Raw genomic sequence first — 18,745 nt, 5'->3', positions numbered from 1 at the left:
CAGTGGATCAATGCCCAATAGGGCCTGGCAATACAAGGCTACTATTCTCACAAAACAAAAAGATGCAGCGTTTCTTTTAGTTTCTCTCATGTTGGAGCATACTTCAGCAAAAGCCTTGTGAAAACATTGCATATAGACGTCTTCTGTCCTTTAGGGTGAAAATGCATGCATAAAAGTCCTCTTTCTCAATCTCCTTTTCTTCGTGGTTTTCAAATGCAATATTGCAGAGACATTTTCACCAAGTAGCTTAGCTGACTATATTGGCACTGTTTAAGAATGAGATTTTAATTTTCAAGAACACATGTTCTGTAAGTTTGCAGACAATTCACAATCACACATTACACAAACTAACCCAAATAAATTTCCATGGTTTCCTTTTTGCACATCGAATGAAACGTGAGTATGCATACTAAAAAAAACAACTCACACAGGTATAAAAAGATTGTGTCTTTATTGGAATGGTGCTAGGCTTTAAATGCACCAATTGTATTACCTTGGTTTGGTTTTTGATCAGAAATGACACAATAGAGATCTGAAATACTGATCCAACAGTCCAGTCTTTTCTTTTCTTTCTCCAGCAAGTAATAGCATGAGAATGCACAGCGTAATCAGAAAGCACTAGCAGGCAGAGGATCAATTAAGAATACTACCATAGCTCCTCGGTTCACAAAGCACTTTCAGTGGCAATGTGTGGAATCAGGGTTCTTATATCAGATGCATTTTGTATTAACTGGTGACGTGAGAAAGAAAGCAATTATGTGGCAGTTTGCAAGTTTTAATTAAATATTTTAATTGCTATTGGTAGATTTCTCAAGGGTTAGGATTTGCTTCCTCAATTGATATTTTTCCTCAATGTGTATAAAAAAAAAGTATGAAATATAAACAATCTCTTGCATTGTACACCAAAGCATACAATTCAAGTATTATAGAACTAACCATCTACACAGTCAACTCCCATCAAATGTTTGCTAATCCATCAATATACAAAATATCAGGGCACAAAAAAACTAAAACCCACTTTGTTTTCTTAAACACAGGATCAAATATTCAATCGAAAGAAGAAAAAACAACACTTAATTTTGGCGTTCTACAAGGTCCTCGTATTGAGACATTAAAATATTCCATTTGAATTGTGTTTGGTCTTTATCATGTTGTTATCCATTTTTAAATGCAGTCATATTGACTAATATTGTGGAGGTTGCAGTATCCCCAACTGCGAGCACCCAGGATGCCAGCTTCAAGACATAACTCCAAACACAGGATTGTGGCGACAGATACTAGGTCCAATCTCTTCGTAATCTTTTTTGGTGTGGCATACTTGGTAGAACTCAGGCTAAAATCGGGTGGGCGACAAAGAACAAAAGTTTAACATTTTACATGTAATTACATAGGTGAAATTGTACAGGCAGTTACACTTTCAGCTTGCTTTCTAGCATCACTTTGCAAAACTTCAACACATTTGAAAGCAATTTTAGAGGTTTCTTCCAAAGACAATTATTAAAAACCTTTCTATAAAGAAATATCGCTAATTTAGGGTTTTACTCAAAGTAGTTTTCCAGATGTTTGGCATTGCATTTAGTTTTGTCAAGATTTTGCTCTACATACCAAAAATGTAAGCAGTCAAATGAAAGTTTGAAATATCTATCAAATCAAAATGTTGCCATCAAGTTGTGGTGTTCCCAACGAATTTCAAATTCTATACAAAATCTGTTCCTACACTGAGAATTAATTTCATAATTACATTGCAACATGCAGGTTTTCCAGCAATCTAAAGTATGATTAATGTCATTGCGAACAGTGAACTCAATTAACTCAATCCAATACTTGTATACCAAAATACAACTTACAGTGGATGCTAACATTGATCCGCCAAACCAGACTGCATATCGCTGCATATGATGTGTAATGACCTGTACATCAATAGGTTTTGGCTGCAAAAAATAAAAATGAATGTTTAATACATCTTAGTATCATAGGAGAGATTATCTATTTGTAATGGCTATCAAATAAAGTATGTTTAACTGATGCAAACCATGCTTCTCAAATTCGGACAGTATACTTGAGGTAAATCACAAACTACAATTGGAAATGAATTTTCCCCCCAAACACCACTTTCATACTCCTGTGTGAATACTCTCCTAATGTAGGTCTTCTCGTGTTTTTATTTTGGTTGTGCTTCCAAGTGCCTGTACTTTCTTTTTTTTTTACTCATAACTTTTTTCGTCTTAGTCCAGAATACAGACGACTTCTACAAGAATAATCTGGCATTCATTCTATTTACCTCAACGGCAGTGTGAGGAGCAAACTACTTACCTTTAGTAATATTCTTTCTATTTATTGATCTCCCTCCTAGAGATCATCTTAGAAATAGATCCAGATGTAGGCTTAGTCAGAAAATCTCTAAAGCATGTTCTGTGTGCATGGGTGCACTCCATGACCGGCTGCTACACAGCATCATGGGCAATGATGCTGGATGAAACCGCTGTTAAATATATGCAACTGCGCATGCCCCAATGGCTCAGTTTTAACCTAATTCTCCACACTTTAAAATAAACGGCAGAAAAGTCACAAAAGAAAAAAAGCAAAAACTGTTGAAATTGAAAATGATATCCCAACCAGTCATGGCAGCAGGTGGGGTTAAGGTGATCTTTGTGAAAAACACGAAAGCAACGAGGCTGAAAAGACAGGGTTTTTTTGGTCCAATGGCAATAATAAAAATTGAATTTCTTGCACTTTTTTTAATACAGAGGGAGGACTCCCAACACTCGAACGTGCGGTATCTGCTTAGATTCACATGCTATGCATAGGCGACATCTAGTGGAAGCTGCAGAGTATTACAGTTGTTTCGAAACTCGAAAATGGATGACAGGGTGTGCCAGTAATACTATCCGTAGTGTGATGTTCACTGTACCCATGGTCCTTCATGCGTCGAGGTCCCTCAGATTGTTGTGTTCCGACATGAGGTTGCATGAAGTGTTGCTTGAGTACAGGTCTACCCAAGCTCAAAGCTCAAATAACTTCTATGCACCTTCTCGCACGGGAGGAAGGGGGACGCATGTGAATCTAAGCAGATACAAGCATCAGAAATACGATTACGGTGAGTAATGTATCCCTTCTGAGGCTTGTGGAATCTGCTTAGATCACATGCTATGCATAGTTTAGCCAGCAGTATTAGGAGAAGGTGGTGGGTTGTGAGAAGGAACAGCAGCAAATATATGTTTTAGAACCGCTTGCCCCACCTGTATATCTGCTTTGGAATGTGTGTCAATGCAGTAGTGCTGAGTGAAGGTGTGTACTGAGCTCCATGTAGCTGCTTGGCAAATACTGTCTAAGGGGACATTTGCGATAAAAGCCAGAGTAGCTCATGTGCTCCGTGTGGATTGAGCTCTTGGTGTGAAAGGCTGCATTTTATTTGATAATGAATAGCATCATTGTATACATTTGACTATCCATCTGGAGATGGCATTCATGGAAATGCGGTCTCCTTCTCTCCCTGTGACGATGGAGACAGTTTGTTTTCCTAAGCGGCCTGGTCTTGTCTACGTAGTAGAGGACTGCTCTCCTCACATCTAGTGTGTGGAGTTTTACCTCAGCTGAGCTAGTTGGATTCTGAAAGAAAGCCGGAAGCGCAATGGATTGGTTTACGTGGAATTTAGAAATGAATTTAGGAGAGAATCTAGGATGAGTACGTAAAACCAATTTATCTTTATGGATAATAAAGAAAGGGTCGTGCACTGACAATGTTTTCAATTCACTAACTTTTCTTAGTGAAGTAATAGCCACTAAGAAGGCAGTTTTGTAGGTCAGGTGTTTAAGACTTGACTGATGCATAGGCTTCAAAGAGGGTCCCATGAGCTTTGTAGTACTACATTGAGATTCCATGCTGGTGGGGGGTTTGAAATTGGAGGGTGGAGTCTCTTAACTCCCTCCATGAATGCCTTAATGACTGACACTTTCCACCACGATACTTTACTTTGAGAGATGGTATAGACTGATAAAACTGCCAGTGTCACGCTCACCTGGTCTCCACGGGGGCGTAGCACGTAGTCGTATGACCAATATCTGTACTGGCGTAGTTTTGATGGTATGATGGCGTCCTCTCCCCAGTTATCTCCCCAGAAGGCGTTAGCCTGCAATGTTGAAACAAGATGTTAAGTAATGAGTGGGTTGGATTGGTCCCACTTCCTGCAACCTCTTGATGCCCGACTCCTCTCCTGCTCACCTTTGAGTTTGGCTCTCCGTCCTGCTTGACCTTCAGCAGATGCGCAATAGGCTCAGTCTTTCTCTGGGCACAGTTAGTTCACTGTTCCTGAGTGTCTCTTGCTGTGTTTCGGGAATGCTTGGATTAATCAGGTAAGTCTCTATCCCAATGACAGCTTGGTATAGATGCTCAAATTCTTATTGTTCCAAGGTTTAAACGTGTTTTGTCTTTCTTGCAGACACAGTTTCGTATGGAAGGTTAGAAGAAGAATTCACTCTCATAGGATGCTGAACTGGTTGCCTCCAGGTGAGTATTAGCGCGGATGAATGGCGCTGGATGGCTGAAAAATTGTTCGTTTTTGTATTGTGCGCGACTAACCTGCTGTTTTCTGTTCCCTTTTTGCAGGTGTGGCGCGGCCCCAAGATGAAGAATGGAAGAACCGCTCCGAAGTAACCCGGAGGAATGCAGAATCCCGGGTGAGTATTGGATGCCTACGCAGAAGTCCTTTCCCAACAGGGGCGGCGGTCAGAAGACCTGCTGGAGACGAGGCCGATGAACGGAATTGCAGGTAAGGCCTTTGTCGCTGTAGTAACACCTGTTCTCCTTTTCTTCTTCCAGGCACCAATGGATGAAAATCTCAGACGGGCGTGGCTGTACAAGCTCGAGGACAGAGCCGACACGGTGAGCGTTACGGTGCAGGAGTGCAGAATAACACGAAGCGTGTTCTGCCTGCAGGGTGTGGCTTAAATAGCCTTGCAAGTAGTTCCAGATAAGGAACAAGTTACTTACCTGTAACTGTTGTTCTCCAGCATGGGTCTGGCATGGATTCACATGCTCATGAATATTCCCCGTCGTCAGGCTGGGAATCCTCGGTAAAGAATAAAAATCAGTATCAGTTTCGTTTCTGATCGGTCTTTCGTAGTAGTAACCAATCACTGATCTCTGCGTCATACTGACCACAGCCAATGACTGCCCTCTACCTAAGCCCCGCCTCTGGCAGCCATCTTCAGATTTGGTAGCACGTGAAGAGGCAGTATGACCAAGTGAAGAGCCGCAGAGGGGTAGGCGGGAGGGTTTGCATGTGAATCCATGCCAGACCCATGCTGGAGAACAACATTTACAGGTAAGTAACTTGTTCCTTCTCCAGCATGGGGTCTGGCATGGATTCACATGCTCATGAATATAAGAATAAATAGCAGTACACACATGCACAACCACGGGGGGTGGCAAAAGGCTCAACATTAAGCATCTCTTACCTCCTCACCAGGCTCACCTTAAGCGAACAGGTTGCGCAGCACTGCTTGGCCGACCCTGGACTCCTCCCTGGAATCCCGATCGACGCAGTAGAATCTCGTGAAGGTGTGCGTCGACCTCCACATAGCAGCCCTGCAGATATCCAGCAGGGGCACACCAGATAAGAACGCCGTAGTAGCAGCGATCGCTCTGGTCAAATGGGCTCTCGGACGGCCTGGCAGCGGTCGGTTAGCCAACCGGTGGCAGTGCATGATGCAGCCAGAGAGCCATCTGGAAATAGAAGACTTCGAGAGAGCCTTCCCTGGATTCACAGGTCCAAAGTTCAGAAACAGCTGTGATGTCCTCCGGAAACTCTTTGTGCGGTCCACGTAGAACTTCAGCGCTCTAGCCACATCCAGCGAGCGCAAAGTCCTCTCGGCCGGCTACGAAGGAGACGGGAAGAAAACAGGTAACACCAAGGGCTCATTAAGATTCAAGTCCGACGGCACCTTGGGCATAAAGGAGGGGTGCGTCCTAAGCACCACCCTCGAGGCATGGAAAGTCAAGTACGGTGCTTTGCAGGATAGGGCCTGGATCTCTCCCACTCGTCGTGCAGAGGTAATGGCCACCAGGAATGCAGTCTTCCACGACAAAAACTTCATCGGTGCGGAGTGCATCGGCTCGAATGGGGGCCCCATGAGCCTGGTCAGCACCACGTTAAGTTCCCACGCCGGGGCCGGGGCCTTCACCGGCGGGAACGACCGGAACAGTCCTTTCATAAACTCTTACCAGTCGATGGGACCACAGGGACGTCCGTCCTCTGGTTCTGGTATATCTGGAGATCGCCGCCAGATGAATCTTAATGGAGGCATGGGCTAGCCCAGCCTTTGCCAGCGATAGCAGGTACGGCAACACTTGAGGGGCCGTAATCCGTAGGGGGTTGATCTTCTGTGCTCGGCACCAGATAGAGAACCTCTTCCACTTATGACCGTAGCATTTGAAAGTCGAGGACGCCCTGGCCTTTGCAAGAACCTCTCTGCAATCGGCCGTTATTTCGTAGCCTCCAAACTCTAGCGCTGCAGGAGCCAAGCCTGCAGGTTCAGCGACGCCGGGTCGTGGTGGAAGATGGCGCCTCCTTCTCTGAAGAGAAGGTCCGCGTCTGCTGACAGCTTGATGGGAGGGGACGTTGACAAGTCCAGAAGGTCCGGGAACCAGATCTGCCTCGGCCACGCCGGTGCGACGGGGATCATCCTGCACCGGGACCTCTTGAGCTGGTTGATGAGTCGAAGCAGCAACGGCGGGAACGCATACAGGTATAGGCCGTCCCAGGGGAACGAGAACGCATCGCCCATGCTTCTCGGCTGGGGAAACCTGCTGGTGAACCTCTTGCACTTCGAGTTCGTCGCTGTTGCGAACAGGTCGATTTGGGGTTTGCCCCATCGTCGGAAGAGTTGATCCACCTGATCCTGGCGCAGTTCCCACTCGTGACACGCGCGTAGCTCCCTGCTGAGCGAGTCGGCAATGGTGCTGCTTTCTCCTGCCAGATGGAAGGGAACCAGGAACATCCCCTGGGCGACCGCCCAGTGCCACAGATCCTGTGCCTCCTTGGATAGGGCTGGGGATCTGGTGCCTCCCTGCTTCCGTATGTAAAACATTGTCGTGGTGTTGTCCGTGAAGATCCGCACCACCTTGCCCTTGAGCCACGGGAGGAACGATTTGAGAGCCCAGAACACGGCTCGGAGTTCCAGGACGTTGATGTGCAGGAGCCTCTCCTCCGGGAGCCAGAGGCCTCTTGCGTGGAGATCTCCGGTGTGGGCGCCCCAACCTTGCAGGGAGGCGTCCGTCGTCACCGTCTCCTGGTACGCCGGCGTCTGAAAGTCCTTGCCCGCCGTGAGGTGCGCTCGAACGCCCCACCACTGAATCGCCCACCGGAACACCTCGTTGAGGGGGACCCTGTCCTCGAAGGTGCCCGTCGCCTGCATCCAACGGGCGTCGAGAAATTCTTGAAGAGGCCGCATCCGTAGTCTGCAGAGGCGCACCAGGTAGATGCAAGAGGACTTAATCCCCAGGAGGGACTTGATGGACCTCACCCTGGCCACGTCCGTGGCTAGCAGGCGCTGCACTTTGCCTAGAATGGTCTTCGTCCGTTGTTCCGACGGGGCCGCCAGGCGCCTCACTATCGAGCTTCGCTCCCAGAAACAGGGCCACCTGCGACGGCACCAGGTGGGACTTTGGATAGTTTATGGCGAATCCCAGGTCTGAGTAGCTGGACGGTCCTCGCAGTGTGTTCGACGGCGAGCTCCCTCGTCCTTGAGCGGATGAGCCAGTCGTCCAGGTAGGGGTAGACGTGAATCCCCTGCAGGTGCAGCCGCGCCGCCACTGGTGCTAGGCACTTGGGAAAGACCCTGGGGGCCGACTTCAATCCGAACGGCAGTGCTCTGAATTGGTAGTGGCGTCCCTGGACGACGAACCTGAGGAACTTTCGGTGACTTTTGAGGATGGGAATGTGGAAGTATGCATCCTCCAGGTCCAACGACGATAGAAAGTCGCCTTCCTCCAGCTGGAGGGTGACCATCCTGAACTTTTGTGATCTGATGCATTTGTTCGAACGACAAAAGTCCAGGAAGGGGCGCCAGCCGCCCGTCTTCTTCCTGACGAGGAAGTACCTTGAGTACACCCCGGAGCCTCTTCGGGACAAGCTCCATGGCGCCTTTCCTGAGCATCGCCCGTACTTCCAACAGCAGTTGCGGGACGTGATTTACCTTCAGGGCCACAGGTGGAACGTGAGGGCACTTCTTCAGGAATTCAATAGAGTGTCCTCTTGCCAGGGTATCCAGCACCCAACGGTCGGTGGAGATGGACTTCCACACGCCGACGAAATTAGTCAGCCGGCCTCCCACCGGGGTGCTTCGGTGGGGGCCCGAGACCACGGCCGGTTCAATCCTGCTTGGAGGTGGTGGCCTTGCCGCCCTGGCCACCTTGCCGACGGCAGCGAGGCGCTCCCTGCTTGCCGCGACCCCTGTAGGCCTCCTGAGACGAGGAGCGTGCCGCCTGGCAGTAGGACGACGAGCCACCGCTGGATCCCTTGGAGGCACCCTGTCTGCCTCCGGAGCTCCGAAAGGGCCGTCGTTGCTGAAGGGCTCCTAGGGCGCGGGCCGTGTCCGTTTTTATGTTTTGGAGGGATTCGTCCACCGCCTTCCCGAACAAGTTGCTGCCGTCGAACAGTATGTCCAACACTCTGGTCTGGACGTCCTGACGGAAGTCGGTCGCCCGGAGCAACCCGGTCGTCGTAAGCAAACACTGTTGCCCAGCTGGCGGAACCCGGTATCGGCAATATCGGTTGCCACCGTTATGGCGTGGTCCGACGCCACCTCGCCCTCTTGCAGTATTTCCAGGGCCTCGGACCTTTTGTCGACTGCAGGAAGTCCAATATGGGGGCCAGCTTAAACCAGAGCTCCCTGTCGTAACGGGCCACAATCGCCAGGGCGTTGGCCGCTTTGATCGTCGCCGCCGCAGACGAAATGACCCGCTGCCCCATGGCGTGCAACTTCTTTCCCTCGCCGTTTGGCGGGGAATTAGACGTCGAGGCTCCTGACCCCACTGCTTTCTTCTTCGCCGCCGCCGAGACGACCGAGTCCGGCGTTGGCTGGGCCCTGAGGCACAGGGGAGCGGTTTCGGGGACCCGGTACTACTTCTCGTACCGGTCCCGTTTGGCTGATGCCGTGGAGGGGTTTTTGAGAACCGACAGGCCCTCCTCCCAGATGTCATCGATTAGAGGCACCGCGATGACAGTCTTCCTCTTGGCCTCCCGGCGCTGATAGAGGAAACCTTCCTTTTTCTGCTCCTCCGGGCAGAGCTGGAACAATTCGGACGCCCTGGCGATCATGGCGTGGAATGAGCCAATCTCGTCGGGCGGCGAGGCCCGGGAGACGGGAGACCCGTTCCGTCGTTGTCGCCCTCAGAACCCGTTGTCGAGCCCAACGCACCGTCATCTCCCGACTCGTGGGAGGATGAGGAGGGAACTGTAGGCCTTACGGGGGCGAGCGGAGGAGAGGGTTGGGTCCTCCGTCGTTTGTTCTGAGGACTTCCCGACGGGCCAGGTTGCGGGTCCTCCGGCCTGGGCCGTGGGAATCTCGTCCTTATCTCAGGGCATAAGGACTGGATCGCAGACAAAATGGCCGCTGAGCCAACCTGAGGCCTAGGTTCCGGCAGCGCCAGACAGGAAGGCTGCTCTTTCTCGCCATCGTCGTCTTCCTCGGTTATCTCCCGAGGATCTTCCTTACGGGATCGAACCTTCTCGAATTGGACCTCGAGGTTCCTCACGGCCTCGGTCAGTTCCTCCTCCGAGGCTGACTCCGAGCTCGAGGAGGCTACCGTGCCCCCCGCGCTTCTTCCATCATGGCGGCCGTGACGATGGGCTGAAAAGAGGATTCCCTCCTTGGCGGCAGGGAAACTGTAGTCCCAGAGGCAGTCTCCGCTGGCGGGGTCTCTGCCGGCTTGGCCAGAGTCGCCTCGATAGAGGACTTTGCCTGCTGGGTAGGGGCCTTCACCACCCTAGGTGCGTCCCGGGCCTTCTCCTTCGGGGGAGGGGCGACGCCTCGCTCCCCCTCTTCAGAGATTGGACGGGGCTTCTCCTGAAGCTTACCCAGGGTCTCGGACTTCCTCTTCCCCGAACCGGAGCGCTGGCTCGTGGTTGACGGTGCCGGGGAAGGTGCGCCCTGCCTGGCGACTGAAGAGCCCGACCTTTCGGCGCTCCCAGAGCCAGCGGACTCGCGGCGCTTGGCCTGGTGTTGGGCCCCCGTCGCCGGGGCGCCCGCACAGGACTTAGAAGCCCGCTCGGACCCTTTCTTCTTCTTCTCACCCGTTGAGCCCTTCTCCAACCAGCCGGCGAGACAGGATCGACGGTCCCTCATGGTCCGCTCTGACAAGTTCTTGCAGGAGTCTTGTCCCCATGAAGACAGTAGAGGCATCGCAAATGTTCGTCTTCCTTAAACACATTCTGCAGCCCGCATCCAGGGCAGCTGCGAAACAGCTTGGGTCTGGGCGATAAACTTGCATCCTGGGCCATCTCGAAGTAGGCCGCGAATCTTCTGGAATCCTCCAAGAAGTTGATTTGACGAAATCTTCACCCTTGAGGGGCGTAAGAAAATCCTGCAACGGGTAGCCGTTAACGGGAGTAGAAACGGTGGAGCTTGAGGCTCGATTAACCGAAAAAAATGTGAAAATTCACCTGAAAAAGCGCGAAACACGCAGTAAAAGCTCGAGAGCTAAGCACGAAGACTCCCAACACTTGAACGTGCGGTAAAAATCTGAAGATGGCTGCCAGAGGCGGGGCTTAGGTAGAGGGCAGTCATTGGCTGTGGTCAGTATGACGCAGAGATCAGTGATTGGTTACTACTACGAAAGACAGATCAGAAACGAAACTGATACTGATTTCTTTCTTTACCGAGGATTCCCAGCCGGACGACGGGGAATATTCATGAGCATGTGAATCCATGCCAGACCCCATGCTGGAGAAAGTAGTCCCTTCACCACACCCTCTCTCTCAGGAAAAGTAGTCCCTCTGCCACACACTGGATATACAGAAGGCTCAGCCTCACTAGGCAGATTAAGTAGTTCCATAAGTTCAGCCCATTTCATGAGCCTGGCGCCAACGGCACCAGGACTGAGTCCATGAGGCTCTGGGGCACTTCCTTGGGGCCTGACAAGTCCTTCTGGGTGACAGGGACTGGGGTGGGCCCAACAGTTCCAGGGGTTCGGAGCACGCACCATGACAGCCAAGTGGACCTTTAAAGAGTTGAATACTAACCCCGAATATAACAAGTTGCGCATATAATTTGGAATGCGTGAAGGAGTACATTCTATGGGGTTTTATTTGTTTTGACTGGCACCAAATTACAAATCTTCTCCACTTGTCGAAATAGCAAGGCCTAGTGTTTGGTTTTCGTGCCTCCTTGAAGATACCCATACACCGCTGTGGTAGATTAAGGTGTCCAAACTTTATGACTTCAGGAGCCATGCTGCCAAGTTCTTTGAGTGTGGCTGCGGGTGCACCGTTCCCCCCCCCCCCCCATGTTGGGTTAACAAGTCGGTTAGGTACGGGAGCTTGATGGGGGAAATCGCACATCACAGTTCGCACATATGTGGATACCATGGTTATCTCGCCCACATAGGAGCAACTAGGATGAGCGTCATCTGCTCCCTGTGCATCTTGTTCACTATTCTGCTCATTAAGGGTGTTTGGGGGGGGGGGGGGGGGGGGAGTGTGGGGGGTTTTAGGGAGATTTTGACCGGTGGGGAGAAAGTGTAAGCAAATTTCCCTGACCAGCTCATCCATAGGGCGTTCCCCTTGAAGTCTCGCTGGGTAAACCTGGACGCGAAGTCTGGGCATTGCTTGCTTTCTCCAGTAGCGAACAAGTCTAGTGTGGGGTAACCCCACTGAGAGAAGGGTTGTATACGAATTGTTTGAATGTCAATTGTTCGAATAACAATTGACCTTCTGCACAATTGACCGAATTTAAACGGTCAATTAGGATATATATGCGGCCCCCCACCCAATCCAACCCCCACCCCAACCCCCCTCCAAATCCCCTTATATTATTATTACACCAACCCAACCCATAATATATATCAAAATGACCATACGGTCAATTGTGCAGAAGGTCAATTAGGACCCCTATTATTCGAACAATTGTGTCATTCGAACAATTGTAAACGAACAATTTGGATAATACCGAGAGAAGATGTGGTCTACAACGCTTGAGTCTAGTTGCCATTAGTGTTCCTCTGGTAGTGTCATGACCACTGAGGGGGCGCAAGTTGTGCCACAAGCAGGCTCCCATCAGAACCCTGAGGGCCTTAAAACCACTGCAAAAGGGCTCCTGGAGCCAGTCCTGGCACCTTTGGCACCAGGCTTATATGTAGGAAGGAAGGGCTGTTCAAACTAGGTCCCATTTATGTACATGGGCCTTTAAATCCAACAAGGAAGCACCCACACAGTCTACTTTTAAGAACCAAGCCATGCGGTCTAGTGTTTCGGGTGTGGCAGGCCTGGAACTACTTTCCCTGGTACTACTTTACCTGGGCTATATAAACCAAACGCTGACTGCAGAACATGCTTTGTGTTATTCTGCAACCAGCAGCGTGATGCTCACCGTGTCCCGCTCCTGGTCTTCAGCATTTTCCTGTTATCCTGCAACAACAAGATTATTCTGTTTTACCTGAGAAAACACCATCCAGCACTCAGCATCTCAACTGGCTGCAATCTGGAAACCGAGAGAAGAAACATCACTCACCTGTGAGTACTAGCTTAAGGACTTCCAGCGAACCGCTACCACAGCTACTGTTTGACCATTGCGACCTGCAATAACGAGAAAGGGAAAGATAATATTAGAACGCGCGCTTCCAAAACATCGAATTCCATCAATCTTACCTGAATTCCATCGCGCTACACCACGCTTCCACCTGGAGCACCACAGCAACATCTGCAAAGGTAGAGACATTCAGGTTCGCTTTCAATATTAAACAACCGCACAGCGCTGTACTACCTTAACGGATTCCGGGGGCCTGTTTTTCATCACGCTCTCATCCACTCGTAGCCCCACAGCCGCCTGTGAGAAGAAAGCACAGGTTAGCTTCAAAAGACAAAGGCACTGCGCTTCGCGCTTTCTCTTACCTAGAAACGTGCCTCTAGATCCGGCACGCCAGTATCAAGACCTTCACACCTGAAAAGAAGGAGATAAAGACATTTACGAATTCCCATCATAAACAGAACAAAGACTTACAATTAACAAACCTACCGGCCTACCAGCAGATTGGGGGTCACAGCTGGCCTGGGCCCAAGGAAGGCGTACTGCACCAGTGAAGCAACTCTGGCAACTCGCCAACAAACGTCAAGCGCCCCTACACAAGAAACGCAGGGCGGATAGCTCACCCTACAAATAACTAAGGTTCATTATTCAGCACTGGGCAACTACGCATCCAGGGTTCCAGATCTCAGAGCCTTCCAGACACCCCCGGGGATATCAGGTGAGCGTAACAGGTATGGGATCTCTGCTCAGAGAGTCTGCTAGAGTGTTGATTACCCCTGAAACGTGTTGGGAGGATAGGGACATTCCCCTTCGGAGTGCCCATTTCCATATTGTCTGCGCCATCTTGGACAGTGTGTTCCCCAGTTTGTTGATGTAGAACACTGCAGTTGACCTAAACTGCTTGGTTCAATAGTTGTATTTCGAAGGCTTGCAGTGCTTTGAATACTGCTAGTAGTTCCAGCAGGTTGATATGGTTTTGTGTTGTGACGCGAGTCCACAGACCATGTGCTGTGTGGTAAAGGTAATGAGCCCCCCACCCAGAGAGTGACACGTCTGTTGTGACAATCGCTTGTGCTTCGGGATCGTGGAAGGGTTTTCCCCTTTAACTGATTTTCTCTTGACCACCAGAGTAGGCTTTGTACTAGTGTTGGCGAAACTACCACTAGATCATCCCACGGACCACTTGCTTGAGACCATTGTTTCGCCAACAACTCCTGCCTTGGTCGCATGCGCAGACGTGCGTGTGGGGCTAGGTATATGCATGATGCTATCCTGCCTAGCAAACGCATTGCTTTGCATACACTCATCTGGAGACCGGCTTGATACTGGAGTATTTGCCGAAGCATGTCCTGCACTTTCCATGGATGGAAAGGCTAAGCCTGTTCTTGTATCTAATTCAGCTCCTAGGAACGGTTTTGATGCGTTTGGTTCAATACTCTACTTTGTTTATCGAGAAGCCCAACTGGAAAGGAAGATCTAAGGTTCTTTTTAAAGATGGGGAGTTTCTCCTGTGATCAGGTAGGGGCACACTGGGATTACTTGCCTGCGCAAGTGCGCCGCCGTCACCACCACTGCCAGTACCTTGGTGAATACCCTTGGAGCTGATGCTATTCCAAAGGGTAGCACCTTGAATTGGTAGTGCTGGTTTGCTACTGGTTTGCTACTTTGAACCCCAAGAGTTTTCTGTGCGCTGGGAGCATTGACATATGAAAATAAGCATCTTTCATATCCAATGTTGCCATGTAGTTCCCCCCGTTATAGCAGGGGAATTACTTGTTGTAGCATTGTCATGCAGAACTTTTGTGGTGTTCCATAAGTGTTTGCAGGGCGTAAGTCTAATACTGGGCGCATTGTTGGATATTTTTTTGGCACATGTATGTTGAATAAATGCCCTTGTTTACCTCGATGGATGGCACAATCTCGATGGCGTCTTTGAGGAGCAGCACGTTGACTTCTATCAAGATGAATAAACCAAATACAAATGAGTTCTTCTCTTGATGTCTTCCTTTGGCACGGGGGGTGGTTTGATGGTGTTTCTAGGAGCTCCATGCAATAACCTCCCGCTACCGTCGATAACGCCCAATTGTCAGTGGTTATTCCCTCCAATGCGTGGGTGATGTTTGAAATTCGTCCCCCTACTGGGGAGGGATGGGAGGGGACCAGTAGCGGGCTGTCATTGCTTGGGAGGCGTCCCTCCACCTCTGGCAGTGGAAGACCTCCCCCGGCCACGGGACTTGCGCTGGCCGCTTCGATAGCCCTGAAACGCTCGACCCTGGTTGGTGTTCCATGAAGAACTCTGGTTTTGTCCATATCCGGAACCGCTTTGGGAACTTTGGCAGCGAAAGCGGGGAAAGTTGTTCCCGCCCCTTTGTCCAGTTTGTTTATTGGTAAATTGCCGAAGGGATTTGAGTGGATCATACTCCTCTTTGGCCGACTTCCGAGCATTCTCCACCGCTTTGCCGAACAGTACATTAGGTTCCAACGGCATGTTGAGCAACATTGCCTGCGTCTCCAGCTTAAAGCCAGACTGGTGAAGCCAAGCATGGCGCTTGAGAATGGTCCCTTCTGCAATTATACATCCAGCATGGTCTGCAGCATCGAGATTATTCTTTAGTAGGCTGCTGGCAGTGGCCTTGCCTTCAGCTGCTAGCAAGTTCAGATTTTAGAGGCTCTGGAGCAGAGTCAACAAGGGCCGTAATTATGTCCCATTTATTGCAGTCATAGCTTGCCAACAGTGTTGAGTTGTTGGCAATACCAGCTTGGAATGCAGCTGAGGTTGCAATCTTTCCGCCCATGATATATAGCTTCTTGCTCTCCTTGTCTGGGGGAGCTTCCGAAGAGGCCAAAAGGTGTACCGGAACTGTTCTGGGTACTTGTGACAACCAATGAATCTGGCCTAAATTGTCCTCTGATATATATAAGGGATCAGATGGTGCCAGGCGAAATAGTTTCTCTATTCACGGATTGACTGTCCTTGTTTGATTGGGCATTTCAAGGGAGGGTTGGATCCACCTTTGAATGGACTTTAAAATAGGTATGAACTGGGTGGCAGCTCTTGTCCCCCAGGACATCCTCAAAATCTTTGTCCTGCTGAGTTTCGCAAGTCTCAATCCCCAAGTGCTTAGCTTCTTTGAGTAAGAGGTCATTAAACAAGGGCTGATTATCCACTGGGGAATCAGGTAAAGGGGAATCTTGTGGAACTGGAGTCTCTATAGTATACACCTCTGACTCATTATCATTATGAGCTGGGGATGACTCCAGGGTAAGGTACAGCAGGTATGAGCGGCTTTGGCACCCCTATTTCCCCGACCACCACGGGTACTTCTACGCTGACCCCTTTGACTGGTGGCTCCTCTCATTCTACCAAAGGAGGAGTAGTAACGAAAAGAACCTCCCCTCTACTGCTGTCCCCTAGGGCGGAAAGGCAGAGGTTGACGCACAGCTGTGCTCAAAGATTTCGCCGCAGCTGATGCGCGCCATCAAAGGACTTGCACATCCGGAGCAAAACCCGACTTCCGCAACCACGCAAATCTGCGTATTACGGTGCTCGCAGCCATGGACCAGCTAACACTGTCGGCTGTGTCCAAACCCGACTGAAGGGATTCACACATGGCATCCTTGCCATCCTGCGCGAGAGCAAGGAACCCATCCCTTTCTTCCACTTCAGGAATTCTACAGTGTGTGTGAAAAACTAGCTAAGGCACAAGTGGAGTTTGCCGACTTCAATGCCATACTCCCCGCAGAAAACACCTTGCGTGCCGAACCATCTAAGTGTTTGTAGTCTGTATGAGGAGGAGGGATGGTAGGGTACACCGCCTGCCTTGAGGTGGCCGTAGCCGCCTCAACCACCAAACTCTCGGGACTGGGGTGAGATGAAAGGTAGCTGGGATCACCACCGGAAGGGTGGTATTTTTTAGTTAACAATTTAACTGCTGGAAAAGCTTCCAGTGTCTGCCAAGCAGCCGCCACCCTTTTCTGCAACGTCAAATAAAAAGGTAACACCGGGTTAGAGGACGGACCTTGATCCAAAATATCCGTTAAGTCAACCTGAACAAAAGCTTCAGGAGGACTGAATCAGCTAAAATACTCAGTGACCCTAGCCATCGGTCTCCTGTAGGACGACTCAGCATGAGCCCCAGGCTCAGGTCGCAAAATTCCACCTCAGGAGAAGTGTCCAAGACACTGACATCATGAAGAGATTGCCTCAACTCTTCCAATTGACTGTCCTCAGAAAAGACAGAAGCCACATCAGGCTCAACAGGGACAAAATAAAAATCTGACCTCTCCTCCTCCTCATAGATGTCATCCAGAGGGAGGTAAAAGTCCTGCCTCGGGAAGAAGAGGGTCTGGAATCCTTAACAGGCCTCACAGACTTGGAAATGGCCTTCGTTGGAGGATCCACAGTACCAGGGATCTCCATCGGTAAATTCTGGTGAAAAGGCCCCGAAAGGCAACGAGGGAGCCGAAGGCTTCGGCGTCGAGCGCGCTGACGGCTTTTGCATTGATGTCAATAACGGTGCCGAGGGCTGTTGTGAAGGCAAAGCTTCGATGTCCGTATCCAACAGACAAGGCGTTGACAGAGTCCACGCCGACCTTGAGCCCTTACCAGGTTTCTGCGGTCTCGCTGGGGACAAGACCAAGACCTGGAAGCACGTCTCTTGCGACCATCCTGAGCCTTTGTCCGAACGGGACCTCAAAGATCCCGATGAGTCGCGCCGAGGACCGGACCCCGAAGGCCTACGAGCCACGGATCGAGACCTTTCCTTGCCGCCTTCTTCCGAATGCACAGGCGGAACTGTGCCCTGGAATTGTAAAATCGCCAGCATCTGCTCCCTGAAGGCAGCCAATTCCTCCAGAGTCGAGGACTTAGTTGGACATGGCACTTTACTCGCGGCTCCATCCTCCGATGACAGCGCTTCCTGGAATGCCGAGATGAGGACGGCGAATGGTGGGAACCACTCCGGGACCGAGATTCCTTGGGACTCCTCACGATGCAGAGAGTCGCCCCATCGGTGGACATCCCCTTAGAGGTTTTACGGGACTTACTGGGATTAGAACCCCTACTTACCTGAAGCTTTCCCTTTCGCTCCCACAAGGCCTTAGCAGTCAGCGACTGGCATTTGGAACCGTCATCAGTCCAGGCACCACAAACAAATGTGATGCGGGTCGGTAATCGACATCCTAGACTTGCAGTCCCTGCAAGTCTTGAAGCCAGAACGCAGAGTCGGAGGAGTAGAATAAGACATTCACGAGGAATACACAAGGCACACCGCGTCTCCAAAGCAAACACATTTGTGGAAAAAACGGAACTGGGGCTATAGGTGCCATGCGTCCCATTTATAACTTCCGGTGACGTCGCCCTCGACGGAGGCCTTCAAGGGACATCGACTCGATGCCATTGACGCAAGACAGCCTCGGCCGAAAAAGTTTCTGAAGTACACAGCTGTGGACATTACATGTCAAAGATGTGGAATACGTTGGAGGACACAACCCATTCAAATGATACAATTATGGTTATTGTGGAAATGTGTGGAATTTTGGAAGTGAATTTAAAAATGGTGATAAAAAGGAGTTTAAAAAAAAATCAAAAAGTAGGGAAATCTACTCCAACATTAGGTAAACTTCATTACACCAGGGACAGTGTAAACCCTTTAATAATAAAAGAAAAAAAGGCATGCCCAGACATTTTAAAATGTTCATTTTTCATGCTTAAGTTTAATTTTCATCATGGTTTTATTCGCTTTTTCCGTACATTTAAATAATGCAAGTTTAGCTAATTATATTTTATACTTTGTCTTCTACCTCAGAGTCCAACCACATATTTAAGTACCTTAGCAATTGTAGAAGGCTAATGGTCTAGGTTTAATCTGTTTACATTTACATAAATGTATGTGTGCGTTGTATTTGCATGTACAAATGCCTATCTTGTGCATTTACGTTTGTTTGCCATGCTCAGAAATACATAAACGCCAAACACAAAATATTGTTTCGGGGGAAAAAA

The 18,745-nt window shown here is 49.8% G+C and overlaps 1 protein-coding gene across 1 annotated transcript in view; it reads right to left on the bottom strand.

Moving 5' to 3' along the window:
- Positions 1–434: 434 nt before the first annotated feature.
- ACTR3 (actin related protein 3) overlaps positions 435–18,745 on the bottom strand; it is a 260,843-nt gene continuing 242,532 nt past the window's right edge. The window contains exons 11-12 of the mRNA XM_069616585.1: positions 1,848–1,931; positions 435–1,333 (exon numbers count right to left, since the gene is read on the bottom strand). Of these exons, the coding sequence (XP_069472686.1) occupies positions 1,238–1,333; positions 1,848–1,931 (180 nt within the window). The 3' untranslated portion in view covers positions 435–1,237. The remainder of the gene's footprint in view (positions 1,334–1,847; positions 1,932–18,745) is intronic.

The sequence above is a fragment of the Ambystoma mexicanum genome, chromosome 9 (genome assembly GCF_040938575.1).
Source record: "Ambystoma mexicanum isolate Mex_15411 chromosome 9, UKY_AmexF1_1, whole genome shotgun sequence".
NCBI classification, from domain to species: domain Eukaryota; kingdom Metazoa; phylum Chordata; class Amphibia; order Caudata; family Ambystomatidae; genus Ambystoma; species Ambystoma mexicanum.
The sequence above is the reverse complement of the archived record's forward strand: the minus strand, read 5'-3'. Positions and strand labels throughout refer to the sequence as shown.